Source organism: Chanodichthys erythropterus, chromosome 1 (genome assembly GCF_024489055.1).
Source record: "Chanodichthys erythropterus isolate Z2021 chromosome 1, ASM2448905v1, whole genome shotgun sequence".
NCBI classification, from domain to species: domain Eukaryota; kingdom Metazoa; phylum Chordata; class Actinopteri; order Cypriniformes; family Xenocyprididae; genus Chanodichthys; species Chanodichthys erythropterus.
The window spans coordinates 447906-469700 of record NC_090221.1 but is presented as its reverse complement, the minus strand read 5'-3'; the positions used below and the strand labels follow the sequence as shown (position 1 = coordinate 469700).

At 37.8% G+C, this 21795-nt stretch overlaps 1 protein-coding gene across 1 annotated transcript; it reads right to left on the bottom strand.

Moving 5' to 3' along the window:
• Nucleotides 1-3929: 3929 nt before the first annotated feature.
• On the bottom strand, nt 3930-17718 carry cysltr1 (cysteinyl leukotriene receptor 1). The gene is made up of 2 exons (XM_067384330.1): nt 17399-17718; nt 3930-5955 (listed from the first exon to the last, which is right to left on the bottom strand). Exon 2 carries the CDS (start codon nt 5939-5941, stop codon nt 4889-4891), a length of 1053 nt encoding a protein of 350 aa, XP_067240431.1. The 5' UTR covers nt 5942-5955; nt 17399-17718; the 3' UTR covers nt 3930-4888.
• Between the last annotated feature and the right edge of the window lie 4077 nt (nt 17719-21795).

Below are 21795 nucleotides of genomic sequence, written 5' to 3'. Positions count from 1 at the left end.
TGTTTATTGGCGGCAGTAAACACTGCTAACTGCATTCCGCCACCTGCTGTTATGGAGGACGATCGCTTGCATTTAGAAGTACAAAAATGCAACTTAAAATTACATTTAATCTCAATTTTATTGATCAGACCTGTTGTCTGCTCTTCAGGGCTGTATTTGGGAAAAAAGATTTGGTTGTCATTTGGCAGCAATCACTCAGCAGGGGTCGCTATTCTACTAGATAAATTTACGAGCAAATACTAAATTATGAGAAAATAATCTTGAAAAAGCTCATATTTTGCACTTTTATGTCAGAGACAACTTCAGATGTGAAATGAGTAGAATTATAGCAATCCCACACCGAACTTCAGACCCGCTCATACACACTAGCATAGAGATTTGGGTCATTCTGTGTCTAATCAACCAATTCTGGAAACTTCCCCGGCTCCAATATCTGATTTTGTTCATATTTTTTCTGTAGAAAGACCGACATAAACAGTGATGAAAGCCCAAATATTAAATGTCACAGATGTATATTTGTATATAAAATATGAACAAAATCAAAAGTTGGAGTCGGGACACAGAATGACGCAGCAGCTGGAACTGGAATCCTTTCAGATATTTCTCTATCAAAATATCAATATATTTTTGACAACACTAACTTAATGTTCATTAAAAAAAACAATATTTTCGTAAAATTCATTCTTTATGGAATTATATTGTGACAATCAAAACAACAATTAGCAACTACAATATAAATAATAATTATACTGTAAGTTATTTAGAGAATAAGTGTTCTGACACATAATTAAACAAATGTTCTTTTAATTTGTAAAAAGGGTTTGGTCATGAGACATTCATCGCGTGTCAAACTCAGGTTGAATGAACAGATGATGAACGGTGATCTATCCGAGCTCAGCACATCTACTTTGATTTCTTTCTCCAGAACTTTCTTTAAGCCCTTCTGAGACCACTGGCCTCCATACTGAGATGCTTCTGTTATAAAAGATATACAAGACACATATTCCTCAAACATATTTCAGCTTTCTTCATAGTATTTTCTGAAAGGGTAAAACAAGTTGAATGAGCTGTATATTAAATATATATTTCAAATCTAAATATAACTAGTTAAAATAAAGATATTACTAGTTAAAACTTCCTTTTTACTGCCAAGAGATTAATATGAAATTGTTCTCGGCATATACACTCACCTGCACACTTCATCCAATGAAACATTTGATTTTCATTGTTTCTTTATAAAGCACCTTGAAAAACAACCCAAGGTTGGCCAGACAGATCATTATACTCAAATAAAAAACATAAAAAAGCTATTTATAAAATAACAAACACAAAACTAAAACTAAAAGTCATCAAAGCGCATCAAAACAATAACCTTTGTACATGTTTTTAATAAAGCGAATTAACTTACTCGTCTGATCTCCGTTCTGGATTACACTTTGAATGTGTAATTGATCTAAAATGGCTCTGAATGCGTCTTCAGCAGCAGGACTGAGGAAAGATGATGCACTTTTCTTTGGCACCTGTAAGTTCATTAATGAAGCCCATTCAGTAACGTTGGTGTGCGTGGATCCAGTGACAAGAACATTTGCTGATAGAAGAAGATTGGCATTCCCCGAACATCTGACCTCCACTGCCCCGATGTCCTTTTTCTCACTCCCACTGGATGAGGCTCCCTGAGGATATCTGCTCCACATTCCTCACATCTCTTAAACAGCTCCATCAGACTGGATTCATTCACAACCCATTTTCTTTCGTCCCACATCTCATCTTCTCTGTCTTCCTGTGTGTTGAGGTCGATGTCGATCTTGTGTCCAACGGAAGCATGCTGATGACCAGACCATTTTCTCCAGACTTTGGTTGGGTCTGTGCTGCTCATCCTTCATGACACAGACAGGAGAATGCAATGATGCGTTTAAATACGGTGTGTAAAATAATGATGTATTATACTGTAAAAATTTATTCAATTTCAAATATGTTAATGAAACTCTACAAAAAACACAAAAATCGGCCAAAATATTGCATGACATTACACATTTATGAGTACAAACGTGATGAACGAATGGGGCGATGTGTGTCCAGATGACTGAGCGTCAGCAGCAGTCCGTCTCTGGAGTGGGTTTGTGTCCTCATCCTCGCCTGCGGCCGGGCAACACAGACCTGACTGAGCTGCACAGGAGAGCTTGTGTATATTTATACTATAGTGTTTTTGAACCATACTAAAGTACTTGAATTAATTTGTTGTGGTAATTCTATAGTTGCTGTGGTAATATAAACAAATTACTTACTTACCCAATACTGTTTTCTACAACTATAGGGTATATTATACTACAATACACTACAGATTACTGTAGTAAAAACTATATACTACAGTAATTATTACAGTTCATCATAGTTAATATTACAGTATGCTGTAGCATTCATTAACATCAAGTGTTGTAAATACTCTGGTTCAATGGTTCAAAACTCTATAGTATTTTTTCATTTGGGGATTAATAATAATGATAATTTAAAAAAACAAAAAAACTTTTACAACATCTATGAGTAATTCCTTAAAAGAACTTCATATAACAATCATAGTTGTTGGATACATTTGGATATAGTTGGATATGTATGGATATGTACCAGCACAGCTGATGTCAGAAGTGGTTTCGGCTCGTGTTCTCCGCGCAGCACGCGCTTACAGACTTATGCACGGGTGTGTTTACATCCTGGAGAACAGCTTAATCTCTCAGGATCATCTACAGGGAATCTGTGGGATGTCAATGGAGCATCTCCCTTTGATGTCGGCGCCCGTAATCATAATGCTTCAGCGATGTTGAGACATCCCGGATAGAGACACGACTAATAAAATGTAGAGTACAGCTCAAACAATTCACTTCTTCACGTGGCTTTTCTTTTACTGTAAAACTTGGTTCTCGCGAGACTAGCATGTTTTCACCGGAACTTATGCTAGGCTTACGTCCTACATCATACGCTGGAACGCACGTCAACGGCACCGCCATGTTGGTCCGGGCAACTTTCAGCTCTCAGTGCAGTGGACAAAAGAAAAGAGTTGCGTCCCAAACGACACATTATACACTGCATGCATTTGTACACTGTGTACTTATGCACTATGTACTCATTCATGTAGTGCCTGAATTGTATAAGGTTATTTGAGTCTCATACCTTCTCCCCCTCCAATACGTAGCATAATTAAAGCTGCGACAGTTGAGTGCATGAAGTGTCCAACATTCACACTTTAGTGCACCATCCGGGTATTTAAAGTGTGCCTTTTCTTTTTGGAATTTTCACTGTGAACACACTACTGCACTATTTGTACTTAATAATGTGAATAGGGACACACCTAAGATGTCGTATATTTTCCAAATGCCGTGTGCCGTTAACATGGTATCACGTGGATAGGAATATGCATATGGGAATAATATGCAGATGAGGTTATGCATAGTAAAACTAGGCGTTCTAAGCTCCATATATGGTTATTTTGGGGAGGAGACAGGGTGGAGATACATGTACATACAATCACAATTATTGATGGATTAGATTCAGATTAGGCTTGATTTCTCTGACTAGTTCACGTCTTGAATATTTATACTCCACTGGTTGACCAACCCCAAAGGGTTTTCTGACATTGTATTTAGTTTTTAGTAGTCATCTGTTCTCCTCCCCTCACATTAGTTCTCAGTCACATGATTTTTATTTTTTCTGCTATTGCAGTGTATAATGTAGAAATGATTTATTTAATGAGAATACAATACGTTTTACGCAGAATTGATTAATATTAATATTTGGGAAATTAATTAACAATCACACATACTACACCAAACACCACATATTAAACTATTCGTCAGTTACACATAATGACATGAACAACGAGTGACTGAAACATTTTAGTTCTGTTGGGAGGGGAATAACAGCCCTCTGTCCTAAAGTGTCATGATTGTTTTATCACTGGTCGTCCACACCAAAAGTTGGGAAGAGGGAAGAAAACAACAAATAAAGCACAGACCTTCAACATACTTATTATAAAGACAAATTAATAATAAAATATGCACTGAGAAAAAATAAACAACACAGTTGGTGACACCTTGAAATGTTTAAAAAATACAAACCTACGACAAAAAACTCACAAAAAATCTCATCATTACAGACTACAAGCAACTATCATGAACAAATCAAATACATTGCGATAAAGCCTTTAAATGTACCATCTTCAGACCCATTTGTCTTGGGTTAACTGCCTAAAGTTAACAACGTTAGAGGAGGTTTTCCTAGTTATACGATCGTCCATGGAAGAGGACTAGTTAGCTCAGACTGACCGGTGCCACACTGGCCGGGTCTCTGGATTGATTCCAGTTGAATTTTTCTTCTTGCTCTTTTTCTGTGCGGTTTTGATGTCATCTCTACCTGATTTGCTCTAAGTCCTTCATTTGTTTTCAAAATACATTATTTACAATAAAATATGCATTTACATTGATACATCCCAAGACGCTGTCATAAGAACATATTTCACAATCAATACACATTGTATGCAGAATCTTTATATATTTATATTAAGCACTCTGTTTATATATAAAGTGTTCTTTTATATTATTAAATAATGAATACCAAAACACATCCAATAACCACTAGCTCAAGATTCAGTGATCAGCATTTTGAAAAACGTTATATCCCAAGTATATGTTTTTAACAGCAAATATATTCCCATATTTCTTGAAATGTATATTAATCCAAGTCATGCACAAGATCTAGAGGATATAATACTAGTAGTATAATACTGGAATGTAGTACATAGGAATCTCTAATTACTATTATTATCATTAATACTATTTTGAAGAACAAGCTTTCTTTTTCTTTGAAATCTACTTCTGCTCCTTCATTTTCATTCCCTCTACCCAACTTTGTCTGAACCATTACAGCACTGCAGTTCACTCTCCTCCACGGGCGGGGAACTTCGGAGAGCATGGCGGCCTTTGTGAGTAAAAGACATGTTTCCAGAAGCCCTGCGGAAGGTGGAGAGGCGGTGTCGAAAGTTCTCTCCAGAGAAAAAGTAGAGCATTGGGTCAAAGCAGGAGTTGGCAGCAGCCAGGCACAGCGTGATGACCACAGACTTCTGCATATAGATGACCTCCTCGCAGGTAGTATCTTTGCGGGTTTTAAAGTGGAGATGCAGCGTGCGTTGAATATGATAGGGCATAAAACTGACCAAGAAAGCCAGCATCACCACAACGATCATCCTGATGGCCTTGTTACGCGTGTAACGCTGCTTGTTCACACCGTTACTGTTTCTGAGTAGAGTGCGCAAGATGCCTGCGTAACACAGCAAGATGACCAGGAAGGGAATAATAAAACCCACCACCAGGGAAAAGTAATTCAGCATGACTAGCTTTTCTAGGCTGCCTGACCTTTCTGGTGGTTCAAAACACTTGGTTTTGTTTGTCTTTGGATCAGTATGCTGACCAGAGAGGAGGAAGGGTGAGCTGGTGGTGCAAATGAAGACCCAAATGCCCACGCATACGATCCATGCCTTCTTCTCAGTGGCTAGCCTCAGGTTCTGCACAGGGAACACGATTGCTAGGAAGCGGGTGAAACTCATAGCCATCATGAAGAAGACACTGCAGTAGAGGTTCACGTACAGCGCGTAGGAACTCACCCGGCAGAGAAAGTCGCCCAGGTTCCACTGGCCTTTGTTGATGTAGTAGAGCACCCGCAGGGGCAGAGTGCTGACACACAGCAGGTCTGATGCGGCCAGGTTGAGCATGTAGATGTGGAAGGCTGAGGTCTGACGGTAGGTACGAAGGAGCACGTACAGCGCAAAGCCGTTGCCCATCAGGCCGAAAACGGTGATGACAGAGTATACAGTAGAGTAGATTTGGTTACGGAAGTCATCGATTGATGGACACTCTGTTTTATTAAACGTTGTTGTTATGTTGTCTAGAGCCATTCTTGCACTGGTGTCTGAAATTAGAAAGAAAGAAAGAAAAATATTCAGTTCATATAGCACTGGATTGGGCCAGTGGTTTTCAATTTTACTTGTCCTGCCAAAATTTTCGCTGGCCCCATCACAAAAAAAGGAATAAACAAAATAACCTAGTTATTGTATACATTGTTTTTGATCCATGTAACCTTAAATAATAAGGTCATTACACCAAAAACTACTAGCCTAACTCGTACACAGTCAGTCAAGTTAACTTCATTTTTTAGTCAGTAACAAAATAAAAACAATCAAATTATGAGCAATAAATATAATAGCACAAAAATTAAATATAAATAAATATTGTCCTGTTAATAAATAGTTTGAGTCCTCTCTCTCTCTCTCAGGACCCTGACAATCTAAACAGCTAGAGTAGATTGTGGAAACAGGAGAGAAGAAATTGTGTTGACAAGGATAAGGCCGGGGCACTGTGCACTGAATTAAACATTAAAAATGAAACATCAGACAGGTTTGTGTGAGGGTGTCAGTGGAGAATGTCAAATATGAGGCACAGACGGAGATGAAAAACAAACATAATCTCAATGAGTTAGGGCTGAAGGAACTCACTGAGTACGGTTGAGAGAGCACCGGTCAGAGAACTGTTAGTCTTTCTAAGGGAAGCTGGGCTTTTTTAGGTATGACGGTTAAAAAGTAACAAGGTGATAGGATAGCTGGTAAAAATAAGAATTTTTATAGTACGGAGCAAACTGTTAAATGTAGATATTAGCATTTCCTTTTTTCCCCTCTCCTCTCATAGATTTAGTTTGTAAACCTGCTGATTGATCCACACTCTGGAGCAGAAGGTAATGCACCAATAAACTGGATGCCAACCACCATCAAAAATAATAAGAAGAAGAATGCCAGATCACTTGTGTTTGCAGAGTACTCCAAACCAATTAATTTGGACTTTTGTGAGAATGTCCTAACGCTCAGACATTGAAGCCATGGCTGCCCTTAATGCTGCACCATCAGGACCTGTCAGGAGTTGGTGGTTAAGAGCAAGATCCATGACAGAGTTCAATGTAAAACAATTTTTGACAGCTTTCTTTCCTACTGATTACCTTACAGAGTTAGAGACCAACTGAACTCTGATCAGTGTATCAGAGACTTTGCTTATGATTACTGTCACTGTGATTTGTGATAATCTGTGTATATTTGACTAATGCCTGTTGACTAAATTTGGATAGAGAGTTGGATTCTGTCGATTATATATTAAGAGCAGGGACACGTTTATTTGCCTTAGTGATTTCGCTGGAAAGAATAGAAAGTTTCTGCAAAGGCATCTAGCAATAGATTGATGCGCTTGTCTGAAGAGAGAATGTTCCTGCACTGATAACATCTGCAACGCTCAGCATGATTTCAAAAACAACACATTCCAGCGCCAGATCGCTTCATATTTAACTCAAATTATCATCAGCTGGATGTTTCGTTTGCATTATATATATTTTTTTCTCCAACATCTGAATAAGAAACAATATCGCATGATCGCATCTATAAAACACATCAAAACTCAATGAAGTACAATAAGCATATTGGATGAAAACACTTGTTTGAACAGCATCCACACCGGGACATTTGACAGCACATCACATTTCTGACATTATTGATACTGCTGGCAATCATAATGCAAAGGATCGGTCTATAGCGGTGCTTCCCAACCCTGTTCCTGGAGGCACACCAACAGTACACATTTTGAATGTCTCCCTTATCTGAACCATATATTTCTGGTCTTGGAGTTTCTACTACTGAACTGATGATTTGAATCAGGTGTGTTTGATTAGGAAGATTAGGAAAATGTGTACTGTTAGTGTGCCTCCAGGAACAGGGTTGGGAAACACTGCTCTCAATATTTTCTTTTGTTTTGTTTACTGATTTGACCTTGTCCGCTCCCAAAAATGTGTCTTTAGTTCACTGTGGCGATCCGTGTAATTTTGCATCCATTATTTTGTTAAAAAATAACATAACATATAAATGATATACAACCTGTTTTTTAATATGTAAAAATGCAAAATTTAATTTCCAGTGTTTTGCGTCATACTGTACATATAGATGCTAAAGCGCCCTCTAGTGCCTTTTCCTCTGCCGTCAATGACTCGCTTCAAGAGCCTGCCGAAAAGACATTGATTCATTTTCATTCGTTAAATTACTATTAGTATTTTCACATTTATATTTTAACCTAAGCATTACATTTCTAAACCTTATAGCCTCTTGTTTAGTGCTCTAGCATTATCGAGTTCCCGCTTGTGGTCTCAATCCCGTCATTTTGCTTTTTACGGTTTTCTGAAAAAAGGCCAAAACGACATCTAAATTACTGTGAGTTTTTCGTCTGGCTCTGTTAGGGGTTTTATAGGCCTATTGTTTTATATTGAGAAACTGTTTAGGATTAGGAGTCACTTTATAGGCTATGCTATGCTGTTCAAAGCGAAAATATTTTGATCATGTTTTAAATTAGCAAAGTTTAAAAACAACATGCATTAAGGTATTTATTTGCAATCCACGGGACGCAGCAGAGAGCCGTGCAAAACAAGTTTTGAATTGCTGATGTGGATGCAGGAGAGATGATACTAATATGTGTGTGGGAAGTGGGAGAAATGACTCGTAGGCTCCCACAAAATATAATTATCTAATAATAACAGCACACAGAAGTCTGTAACTGGAGATCTGAAGCATTGTGTGTTTGGGAATTGGAATAAAATATAATAAATAAATAACCTATTCACCAGAATGAGATCAGGTCTGAAAAATCAGCAGTGTTGGGAAAGCTACTCTGAAACTGAAAGTGTAGACTTTAAACACTTTACTATCCCATGAGGCCATGGGACTCATTTTGGAATGGCAGTAAAGCAAAACAACCGACTCTGGTAGGTCACATGATAATGACAACATGACAAATGTAGTATGTTCAGATTACATTTTAGTGGCTTATTCAAAATAAATACCCACTCAAGAGAGTTAGGTGAACTGTAGAGACCCGGGTGGCAAACTACAGTAGACTGAATTGCCAAATTCTTATCCCGGATGTACAGAACAGGACAAATTGACAATTTCTGGACATTAGGGCTGGGACAATAAATCGATGCGTTGCGAATCGAGAAATTATTCTAGATCAATTCTGAGATTTTACGAATGCATCGCGATTCTCTCTCAAAACGATCCTGAGCTTAGTTTTTAACAGCAGATGACGCTGCGTGCTTTAGAAACAGCCGTACTCTGCTTGCTTCCAGTTCCTTACACACACCACTAAAACCTAAAATAATCATTCATAAAGTTTAAAAAGGTAGAAGCAAATTACAAGGATGTTTGCAGAGTGCTATTTATATGAATCTCTTCTTCATGAGCATTTAAGCATGCAGTTAAAAACTAGCCTAGAGCGCCATCTCCTGTTAAAATGTAAGCCTAATTTGAGAGAGAATCACAATGTATTCCGAAAATTATCCCAGCCTTACTGAACATATGTCGTAAAAGGCCCATATAATATTTATAATAATAATCTTCTTGCCAAAAATCTACGTCTGAAATGCTACTGGTGAGCAGGGTTGACACTACTAGCACTGAGGACGATGTTTTCGGAGACTTGGATTGTTATATTGTTAGCCAATCAAAACTGAGCTTGATCTCAAGGGGAAGGAGGGAGGGAGGGATATGCAGATCAGAGGACCACCATGGCACTGCAGTAATCTCGTAGAGAGGACAAGAGCGGAGCAGATGACCACAGCAGAGCGGATGAAGGAGATGACCATAATAGAGGAAATGATCCCAGTGGAGCGGCTGTTGGAATACAGAATTCTGGCTAAGCCAGCCAAGGAAATGACCATGGAAGAGCTGGAGACCCCTTTGGAATTGGTGGAGAAAGAGAGCACTGTGGATCAGCTGGCAGAGGAGTGGAGTCTGATGAGGAGATGACCACAAGGATAACCACAGCATAGTTAGAGATCCCTGTGGAGGAGCCAGCAGAAGAGAAAGCCTTCAGTGGAACTGGCAGAGTAGAAGACCATAGATGGAGGGATGGAGATCTGTGGTGGAGTTTGAGGATATTGCAAAGGAGATCACGCTTTCTCAGTTGCTGCCCCAAAGTAGTGGAATGGTTTACCAATGTCTTGGTAAATGATCCTCTGTATTTGTTCGAGGAGGCCTTTGCTACTTTGTAGGGACCATTAGGTTTAGATTAAATGCATTTACTTTATATATATATATATATATATATATATATATATATATATAATCTTTCTCTTTTTTCTTTATTTTTCTTTTTCATCTTTTTCTTTTTCTTCTTTCTTTTTATTTTTTTATCTCTTTCTCTTTTGTATTTTATCCTTTTGACATTGTACAGCACTTTGGTACACTCTGGTTTTTTTTCTAAGGTGCTTTATAAACAAATTTAGATTTGATTTGATTTGATTTAAAGGAACGACTGACCATTTCAGATCTTTGAGGACAAAAGTGGATCGCAGATTAGAGGAATGAAGGTGGAACTGGTGGGACCTCATGTTACTCAAATGTAGTTTAGCACTCAGGAGTTAGGATCGGTTCACAGAGAAAGCAAAAACCATCAAAGAACGAGATTCAGTTTTTAGAAGGCTGTGTGTAGCGCCGCAAGAAACATGAGCACAACGCGTCTGTGTTCACATAAAAAACAAAGGAAAAGCAGCACAGTGGAATGCAAAAATGTGTTCTGTGTGAACGGGTTCTAACGCCGATGAATGCTTTAATTCAAGATCTCTATAATTAGTAGTGAACATGCATAAGTGTCAAATGAGTTCTTAGACATGCTGGTCCATCACTCACTCCAATGCGAGATCGGCTATTGAAATAGTTCCCGCAGCCATGAAATTCCAGTCTTGGCAAGTATTCACATAAACACAGTCAGCTATGTCTTAAAGGGATAGTTCACCCAAAAATGAAAATTTGATCATTTTTAAGTCCAACCGTTGCCGTCTGTCAGTCAAATAATGCTAGTGGATGGGAACTTCTACTATAAGAGTAAATAAAACTTGCATAGACAAGTCCAAATGAAACCCTGCGGATCGTGACGACACATTAATGTCCTAAGACACGAAACAATCGGTTTGTGCAATAAACCGAACAGTATTTATATCATTTTTTAACTCTAATACACCACTATGTCCAACCGCGTTCAGCATTCGCTTAGTAAGGTCTGATCGTTTCGTGTCTTAGGACATTAATGTGTCGTCACGAGCATCAGGGTTTAATTTGGATTTGTCTAAGCAAGTTTGATTTACTCTTATAGTAAAAGGTCCCATCCACTAGCATTATTTGACTGACAGAGGCAACGGTTGGACTTAAAAATCATCATTTGTGTTCTACTGAAGAAACAAAGTCACCTACATCTTGGATGCGCTGGGGGTAAGCAGATAAACATCAAATTTAATTTTTGGGTTAACTATCCCTTTAAGTGAATGTAAACAGTTGAGAATGAAAATGTGTGTAACAGTATATTGGATCTGTGCATTAACTCTTAAAGTGACAGCAGCCTAATAAACCTGCTGCTGTCTGTGTCATTAATGTTAACCAATCAACAAAAGACAAAGAGAAAATCACTCACTGCTCTCGAATGAATAACTTTTTTTTAAACTTTAATTATAAGGATTAATCAGTATTTTTACATTTCATGATAATGTCAGTATTATTTCTTACCTAAACCCTACTGTTAGAATTACCTGAATAACATAATTTCTATACATTTGTTTATTTGTTCTTATTTTATTACTGTTTGCTTCTTTTTTTGTAAATTCAATTCAAAGTTTGAAATCAAGCTTCCAACAAAAGTCTTGTATTAAACCAGCTTGATTAATCTGGATTACTGCCACTGAAAATACTGATTACCTAGTTAATCAATGGATGAAAACAATATTCTGGTCCATTTTATTTTGCTTAAAAAATGAAATTCATCACCTGTTAGTCGGCGTCACCCGCGGGTGTTGATGATGACCAAAGGAAGAGGTCGAGGGAGTCATTTATTCACAAAAACTCATTTGCAGAATTGGAGCAAGTGGTAAGAACAAGTTATTGTCAACGCCAGTACATATGCAGAAAAACTGATTATATATAGACTCAAAAGCTGTGTTTACTTTTAATTCAATGTCTTTGCAGTTATTCTATACTTCTGTGCACATATAAGCAGTTTTCTGTACCTCAAAGGAATATATAATGTTATTCCTTTCAACACTTAACCCTTATCTTATCAATGTATATATCTTATACATTGATTTTTGCTGTTGAGTATGTGTCCAGATGTTCTGGATCCTGATGGTTTCTTCTGTAATCAGAGATGCTCAAGTGAGAAAGGAGGTGATGAAGTTGTGTTCAGGATCATTTGGAGTTGTTGCCTGGGTGTCTCTACACTGACAGAAAAAAAAAAAAAAAAAATGTGCAAAACTTGTACCTTAAAAGGACAATTTTTAAAAAGTGCATTTTAGTACCTTAAAGCCCAGGTCTTCAGTCTGGCTCCTGGGGACCCACTGTCCTGCAAAGTTTATTTCCAACCTGCTTTAGCTCACATGGCCTGTGGTTTTTCAAGCAATCCTGGTTCAGGTGTCTTTGATTAGGTTTGTTGCTAAACTCTGCAGGACAGTCGGCCTGCGTTTCAATGTGAATACTATCCATCCTAAATAGTATGTGACACTTGTAATATTCAATACTATTTAGGGTGGATAGGGTGGATAGTATGGGATGCAGGGTGAGTCTCCAGGAACAGGGTTGAAAACCTAACCCTTAGAGTAATAATATATAACCTTAAGATAGGCAACTACCGATGCCACAATATCCCTAATGACCTACCAGTGTGATGTTAGCTATATCTGTGCCAACATAGTGCATGTGTGCCTCTTAAGTTTTTTTTGGGGGAGCGTCTTGACGCTAATGGACTATGCTAGGTGTGCCATTTTGTCTCAAATGTACTTAGAAAATGCATTGTGTGTGGCTTAAACAAATGATGTCACACTGCAGGCTGACAGAGATGACGAAACAGCGACCACCTGAGCAAATAGTATTATAATTTAGTGTCATTTGATTACTGTATACTTATTTGTATTCACCTTGTTTTTCAAAGTGGAAGTATACAAACCAGTGTGTTTATGATTATGATAACAGACTAAAGTAATATGATAACAATTGACAGTTTGCAGTATCACGCAGCATAATGGACAGTTTTTGTACAGCTAAAATAAATGGAAGTGGATGAGATGATGCGAGTTACAATGGCTGCAACTGCTCTTATGTCAAGAACAAGGTGAATATGTGAAAGCCATTTGAAAGCATACGTGACTCTGGCACTGAATCAACCCGCACACACTCAGCATAGAAAAATGAAAACATTGCCCTTGGAAAAATAATGAAGACATTGTTGGAGATTTCAAGCAAAATATGATGTGGATGCATATAATGGATAGATATTATTATTTGTTATTAACCAGTTTTATTTGACAATTTATTTACTCTAATTTAAGGCCCTGTCCAAAACATTCACATGGAACTTGTGTGCCGGACGGGCTAAATTTGAGCCTCGGTACAAGTCTATGCATAGCATTTGATGAACTTTTTGGAAGGACAAAAAAATTACCTTAAAAAAAGCTTGTAGAAAATACAGTTTTCAAATAATGCAGTTTCACAATATTACCACAAGGTGGCATCACTAGATTTTACTCCAGGTTTAGCAGTAACTGTGAGTGAGTGAGTGGTCATTAATGATAGGAGACAGCGTGTTATTGGGAATTTGGGATACCACCATGACCACATCAAAGAAATGTAACAATTTATGAGTGCTGGAAATCTGATTATTTTTCCACTGAGAGTCGTAATGATTGCATTTGTCTCATTCACACAATGGACTATTGGACAGTCTCTATTAAGAAAGAATATGTAAAGCAAACTAGAGGACAAAAGAAAAGCCGGCATTAATGTTGGGCTCATCTTTTCATCTTTTCCTGCTGTCACGTATATGCCAGTATGGAAGCTTGTTTCCGCCACAGAATATAGCAAAGCTGACTTTATAATTCTGACTTTATAACTTACAATTGTGTGTTTATACCTGACAATTATAAGAAAAAAGTCATAATCGTGTTTGTTTTATTTATTTATTGCTCAATATTGTTTATTTAAACACATTAATTAGGAGTGTAATGATACATTCACTTATTAAAAAGCTTGTATGCGTCAGGATATTTATTAATATTTCTCAGATTCTGTTCATCAGAAAGAAGAAAGTCATATACACCTAGGATGGCTTGAGGGTGAGTAAAGCTTGGGCTAATTTTCATTTTAAATTGAACTATAATCCCCATGTTGCGTGCGTTGTCTGTAACGACAGCAATGCTATGAGCAGATCTTTCAAGCTTTTGAAACTTCGGCTATGTTTGTACCAGTGTGTGATTCAGAAAGCGGGCAAGTCTGAAGCACAAAACTTTTCATTTCCCACTCTGTGGTAATAACATGTGTCATCACTGTGATATCTGATCAGTTGTTATGGCCATAAGCTGCGGAGCCATTGGGGCAGATTTCTGGCTGACATGCCTATTTCCACGTGACGTCACGTAAACCTCGCTCCAGACCAAGATGATATCAGTCCGCTTCAGATATGTGCATCAGGTCAGTAGCTAGTTGGCATGTCTGTTCTTCCTATGTGGAGTAGCATATTAAATTAATGAGAGTATACAGCCTTTAGTTTAAACATGCTCATGTGAATTGATTTTATGTACAGTAGTTCTGTTGTGTTTTATGTGACTGTTTTCTTCGCTGGAATTCCTACATAACTTGTAACATTCTAAAACAACATTCGGACACAATAAATCCTGCATTAAGGTAATTCTAAGATGACCATCTGTGCATTTGTTGTGTGTACTAAAGTCTGTCAGTCATCATTCAAGCGCCACCTTCAGGCTGAATAACGTAAGGACATTAGAATTCTGCCAAATGTGTGTCCGGAGGCTGCATTTTCAGGACTGCATTTCTAGGACCACAGTTCTAGGACCCTAGCAATTATTTAGTTGTTTAGTTGATTAAGTTTAATTTATATATTGTCCTAACCAACCCCTAGCCCTAAACCTACCCATTGGTAACCCTGTTTAATTATTTAAACTAGATGGCGCTGTCAGAAAAACTAAGGTCCAAGAAATGCAGTCCTAAAACTGTTGCAGGCAGATAATATTGGATGTGTTCAGTGATTAGGATATAAAGCTTATAAAATGTTTATCATAAACTAGCACTAAGACCCAGAATCTGCCCTATACCTAAATATATGGCCAGGAGCCAATACTGATCGCCACACTCTCAGCCTTTTTCATCCAGCTGTCACATTTGCTTTAGCTTCGTTGTACGTGGCTGGAATTACCGCGGGCGTGATGGAATATGATACCTGGGCTGCAGTACCTTAGTCATTTCGCAAAATCCAACATTGTTGACAGCATGTCTCATGTCTTTTGCCATAAAAACTCTGATGCACATGGTTATTTCTTGAGCTTTTATACTTGACTGAGATCACACTGAAGCAAAACTACATTCTATAGATGTCAGGCTTCATTTCAGTCTCTTTTTCGCACCGTAGTGTTCGACATTGTGTATAACAGTGTTTGTTTACAGTATTTACACACAGTTCGTGTTTTGTCTGTTTTTTTTTTACCGCCCTCCTGTCAAGTGACTGGAAAACCAAAAAGCTGCCAGACGTCGGACTTATAAGTGGACAGGGCATCCTCTATTTCAGTTTCAGTCAAACTCATTTTGCCCTGCTACTGCTCAGTTCGACTGATTTCTGTGAGTGTGAATGCAGTGAATGCACATTTGACACAGGTGCGGTAGCTCAACCAATAGGATATCGTTATATTTTTGTATCGTAACAAAAATTTAACACACAAATACAAAAACTACCATAGCAGGAACTCTACAAATGCTCAAAATTTTGATTCAACAGTAATAGTTTCTAGAGAAACAACAATGACCTGTTATATGTTTTAATAGGTGTTATTTTTAGAGAGTTTTTATAGAGAGTTACAAATTGTGAGAAAAAAAAAGTCACAGTTACCTTTTTATTCAGTGGCAGAAACAAGCTTCCACATTTGAGTGACAAGAAAATCTGTTACTGTCAGCGAGAGGTTGAATTAAAGATGGAAATAAAAGGATGGATCTTTTCGCAAACAGTTCTTTGATGAAAACAAAACCATGGCAACAGATGAATTAACACAGGAAACTGAACGGAGAACAGTGCAAAACTATTCAATAGAGAAAAATGATTGTGCTTTATTATTGCTTAATTTGCACATTAAACAATGTTTCAGTCTGAGACAGTTTGACTGTGACCTAACAATAAAAAATATTTCATTATATATTGTTCTATTTCATTGTGAATGGCATTGCAATGATCATTCATCATTCACACACTCAAAAAATAAAGTATAATATAGCCATAGTTTATTATTAAGTATTTGCATCCCTTGCAATTTTCAATTTTTATAATAAATAATGGTTTTATTTAAATAATGATGTTTTCAAAATGTAGTTAGTTTGGGCAAATGTGGACATAAATGAGGTTAAACTACTAAATGTCCAGCTATAGAATAACCATTAATGAATAAATAAATAAAATTACCAACACACAATCATTAATCCACAACGGACAACCAGGAACTAAAAATATAAAGTTACGAAGGAACAGTCATTAGATTAATGGATGGCCAGCTGGGAAGTGCTTTCTTTGCTTTCTTTCCATTACAGAATGTGTTTCAGTGTGTTCTCCTCATGTTGATCAGTTTTTACATCAACTGTGTGTGTGTGTGTGTGTGTGTGTGTGTGTGTGTGTGTGTGTGTGTGTGTGTGTGTGTGTGTGTGTGTGTGTGTGTGTGTGTTTCACAGAAGACAGTCAAACAGTTTTGAAAAAAAATAATTAAAAACAGACCTTTCCATGAGTGGAGAATAAATTATACAAATAAAGGGTAGGGTTACAAATGAACACTGAATTTCAGTATTGATAATGTCTTATGCTTTTCCTTGATGCAACTGTCATTTCATTACATTTGCAATTTTTTAACATTTAAACAATTGTTTCAGACTCTCAGCAGTAAGGATTGAAATCTAATATGTGGCAGGTGATATAAAGCTTTGCTACAATTCAAAATAACTTACTGGAGGTAGTCAGTAATACTCAGCCAAGGAAATCAATAACACTTAATTTAACAGTATGTTTTCATAAATATCAACATATATACCTTTCTTACACCTGATTACAGCTCATTTAATTCATTTAATTTAATCATTAGTTTGTCATTAAAGTTAGTTCGTCATTAAAAGTACATTAGGCAATGTGATTATTCTAAAACCAACCTTCAAACAAACTTTCCATTCACGCATTCATATCAAATAATAAATGTAAGTCATAATGCATGCAAGAAAAGAAGAAGAGGAAAAGCGTCAATGTCTAACCGTTATGTGTCTGTCCTCTGTCGCGCAGTCCCGTCACGGTAAAGTGAAGCGTTTCCTTCCTCTCATAAACACTAACTGGGAGTTGGAGCGCCGGAGAAACGCAGTTTGCCAATGATCGCGTCGCAGCGCCTCCCTTCAGCGAAACTAAATGCCTCGAGGCTCATTAATTTCCGGGTACTGTGTAACTGAACATTTTACACAGCACAGCACACACGGAAGCCAAATAAACCCACAACTTTCAGTTTATTTCATGTCGACTGATTATTTTAGTGCATTCAGAAACCAGCAATATTGAGCTAATCCAGCTGCAGGAACGCAGATCCAGCTGTTTCAGACTCTATACTCCTTTATAAAATAAGATATATTACTGATATCTACAATATTAACAACAATACGTTTCATTTGGTAATAAGTCATTTTGTACAATGAGCAGTATTTTAAAACCTAGCCAGTTAATCGTGTTCAAAGTTAATGGATAAACACAATAGTTCATTGTTAGTTCAATGATATATAACTAGTCTATACAACTTTTTTTTTTAATATTAATAAAAGTGTAACCGTGTTGTAAAGTGTGATATTATTTCCTTCATATTCATGTCATTACAATAATAGACATTTCATACAAAGCTATGAACAAATTAAACATGTATTTCTCTATATGAAAACCAATAAGATATCTTTTTTTTTTTTCAAAGTATAATAGTTTTAAAAATATGTACAAACAGCTCTTAATTTTTATACAACAAATAATCAAAAACTGCTGACTTTTAAGTCCACTGTATCATGGCATTTCTGAAGAAAGATCTGTCATCCCTGAAAACAAAATACATATGATTAATATTTATATCTCTACTTTGACAAATGCAAAAAAGTATGAACGCTCATAATTTATCTTCATTAATAATAAATACAAAGCATACAGTAACTTAATTGCAAAGTCCTTTTACAACACCCAATCTGAAAAGTAATCGAACTGACAACATGCAAATTATTCTATACAACAACAAATTCATGCTTTAATAATAATAAGAGACAGACGAGCACAGATTCAATAAACACTTTATTTAAAATTGACCACGTCATGACAGAAATATCACGGACATCTCTCCGTCATGCTTGTTCTGTTGTCATATCTTATTGGTTTTCATATTGAGAGTTGCACGTTTCACTTGTTCAGGGCTTTGCATTAAATGTTTATTTTGAATTTCATATGATTAAATACAGTATATTTGGCATTTAATGCCCATACCTGTCTTTATGTACTATTTGCAACAATATGAACAAGGACGAAAAAATATTAGCCTAATACATAATACAGGCGAATGGCATATTTTACAATATGGTTACACATAATTCTTATAGTTTCCAAATTAAAAAAGTTAAAAGTATTTTTTCTCAGTAATTTCATTACTTTAACAACAAAATATTGTTTGTATTATCCATTAATATGATTTTTTTTTAAATATTGGTCATTGTACATCATTATATCTTAAGAATGTATGAACAGAAAAGTGACTTTATTTAAAACCATAGTTGTAAAATATTATAGATATCGATCCTATCAAAATTCATGTGAAAATAGCTAATATTTAATAAAAGAAAATTAAGTGTACAGGCAGAGTAATTAGCCATTTGGTGTAATTTACCATATTAATTAACATAGCTAAGAAACGGTCCAAATATTAGCACTGGTTGTTGTTGGTTCTTAGATCTGATAGAGCACTTGGACCCAGCACTTTGACGTGTGACTTCAGACTTAACAAGTGGATATGAGCTGCATGCATCGCAGCGACACTTCCAATTCTAATTATAGCCCTATTTAATACCTGTTAAACCCTTTATCTCCACTATTAAATATGTGTTTGTTCTGTCTATTTGACCATTCAAGTTCAACAAGTCTCAACAAGTTTCACCCGAGCAGGCTCCCACAATCCAAGACGCTGATGCCTCGCCTTCGCCAATGAGACCACTTCTAACCCATACAGCTGTTCCAACAATTGCAAAATGGACAAAGGACTACACCAAGCTCTCGTCAACTCAGACATCCAGCACTCCCGCAGACTGTTATACGACCTGTACGTCTCTCTCCAGCCGGTCAAACCGTCGACACAAGCCACTCGAATCCCCAGACCATCCAATCAGGTGCACAACCAAACCTGTATCCAGGTACAGACCGGCCTCTTCTGCCTTCCTCTATTGTCAAGCCACTGCAGGCTCACAGCTCCAATTCTTTCCAGACCAGTTCCCATTCCCCACTCCCCCCCTGGCTCAGCCCTTTTTCAAAAAACTATCCCTAATCCTCCTTTATGGGACCCTCAATCCTAGTGTGAGCGGTAAATGCTCCCATGTCGATTTTTACCCATTCTACTTTCACATCTAATTTCTATGCTGCAACCCTCCCCGTCCCTAGCCTGGTAATACCAGACTCTGCTACTTCACTTTGCTTCGTAGACAGAGTCTGGAATGGCATAATAGAGAAGCGTTTTCTCTCTCGCTAGGGGGCGCTTGTCTGAAGTTTAAAATCATTAGTTACCCGTAAGCCAATCAGATACATTTAGTTATGACGTATGTTATGTGCCTGTACAGCCGCATTGAAGCACAGACATCATGCATCGAACTCAAATCTATGATTGAACTTCCACTGTAAACCTGTTGTAAACACATGATAAAACAAATGTTTATCAAACACTCTTCTTGTTCTGGCTTCAGTTTGAAAAAGAGTTGAATGTTCTCCATTACAGAGCGAATTGCATCCCGTGTCTCGTTTCCCATTTCCGCTGTCGTTTCGGTTTTCGATTTCTCTAACCTACATTGTAAAACTCGGCGCTTAGCATCTACGTCACGGCTCTCAGCCCGCCCTCTGTTCGTTGATTGGCCCGGCTGTTTCCAGACCGGTGGCAAACAGAAAGCACTGACGTTGTATCAGACTGAGTACAGAAGCGAAATGAAATTGAGCGGACGTAGGAAGTCTGACGTGGTCAGGCTACCCTGTCCCAGGGACAAACCCAAGCCTGAGGGAGCAAATGGCTATGGCCCTTTTCCTCCAAACACTCTGTTACAGACTCACTCTCCCTTCTCTCTACCTACAGCAGCGTCCCTGTCCGTTCCACCAAACGCCACTGCCATGGAGCCACCACCAGTCTACAACAACATCAGCACAGGTGCAGACACAGATCTCTCCTCACTACCATCCTTATTTCCCTCCAGCGAGTCTAACCCCCAGATAGACTACAGAGATATTTCAGACACCCTAAAAAGCCCAACATCAAGCTTCTCATGTGTGCTATCCCTAGCATAATTCTGCATCACTTTCAGACACTAAACTGAAATGTTATGTTTAGCATTTCCCCATAGGTGGCTGGAGCTAAATGATTATGTCATTAATTGCACTCTTATGGTGTCAGACGCTTCTATACATACCACAAACTGTTCTCTGCCAAATGCACTGTCCGCAAAGCCCAGTGGAATCAGTGCCCTTACTTGAGCACTCTGAACACTGATCTGCACAACAGAGTTTTCCCAGGCTGCTGCAACATCTCCTGCGTAGTGTGCCGATCGTTAACACAATCTTGTTCACGGATCAATCCAGGAATCCCAGCACGTTCAGATTCCAGCCAGACAAAATCCATGAGCTACATTCTGTGCCATGCCTTCATTTCTAATTATGATAACTAATTATTATGCCAGGGATAGAGTAGTTAATTTTCATCAGGCAGATAGGTTTGCAACAATATCAACAGGATGAAGTTTACTAGCCAGTACTGTTGCCTATAATCAGGGGTGCACATAAGAGGTACGCAGGTACGCATGCGCGGTAAAAATGAACTATGCGTACCAGAAAACATGGAGGGAAGCGCTTTTGAGTACCGGTTCACAGGGATACGTTTACTTATTGGAGTAGGATTTTTCTCCATCTCTGGTAAGATAGCAATCATCATAATATGTGTGTTCTTTAATTATTAGGTGTGCAACGGATCGCAGTTAATCCGTGATCCATACGGATAAGGTCCAACGGTTCGGCACGCATGTGATTCACGGATTAACTGCTATATTTAACCATCATAGAGTGAAAGTTTGTAATTTGGACGTGTTTTGTCTCGCCAATTAACACATTCAAATGACTTTAAAAGCGGAAGAAGAGGCAAAAATCGGGACTCGCGAACTGTAATCTGTGCGCACAGCCCCCCGAAACGCGCGCATGATGAGAGTCAGACAGCGCTCGAACACCGAATTAATTCCGCTTTCGTGTTTACTTGCGCTTGAAAGGAAACATACACACAACATTATGTCAAAATGCCTGTCTCGGCAAGTATTCTCTCGGTTATGTCATAAGTGAAGTGTTGAGAAAGAAACCGGATGTGTGTCAGTTATTTGGTCCGTGCTTTCCTTCTTAAAGT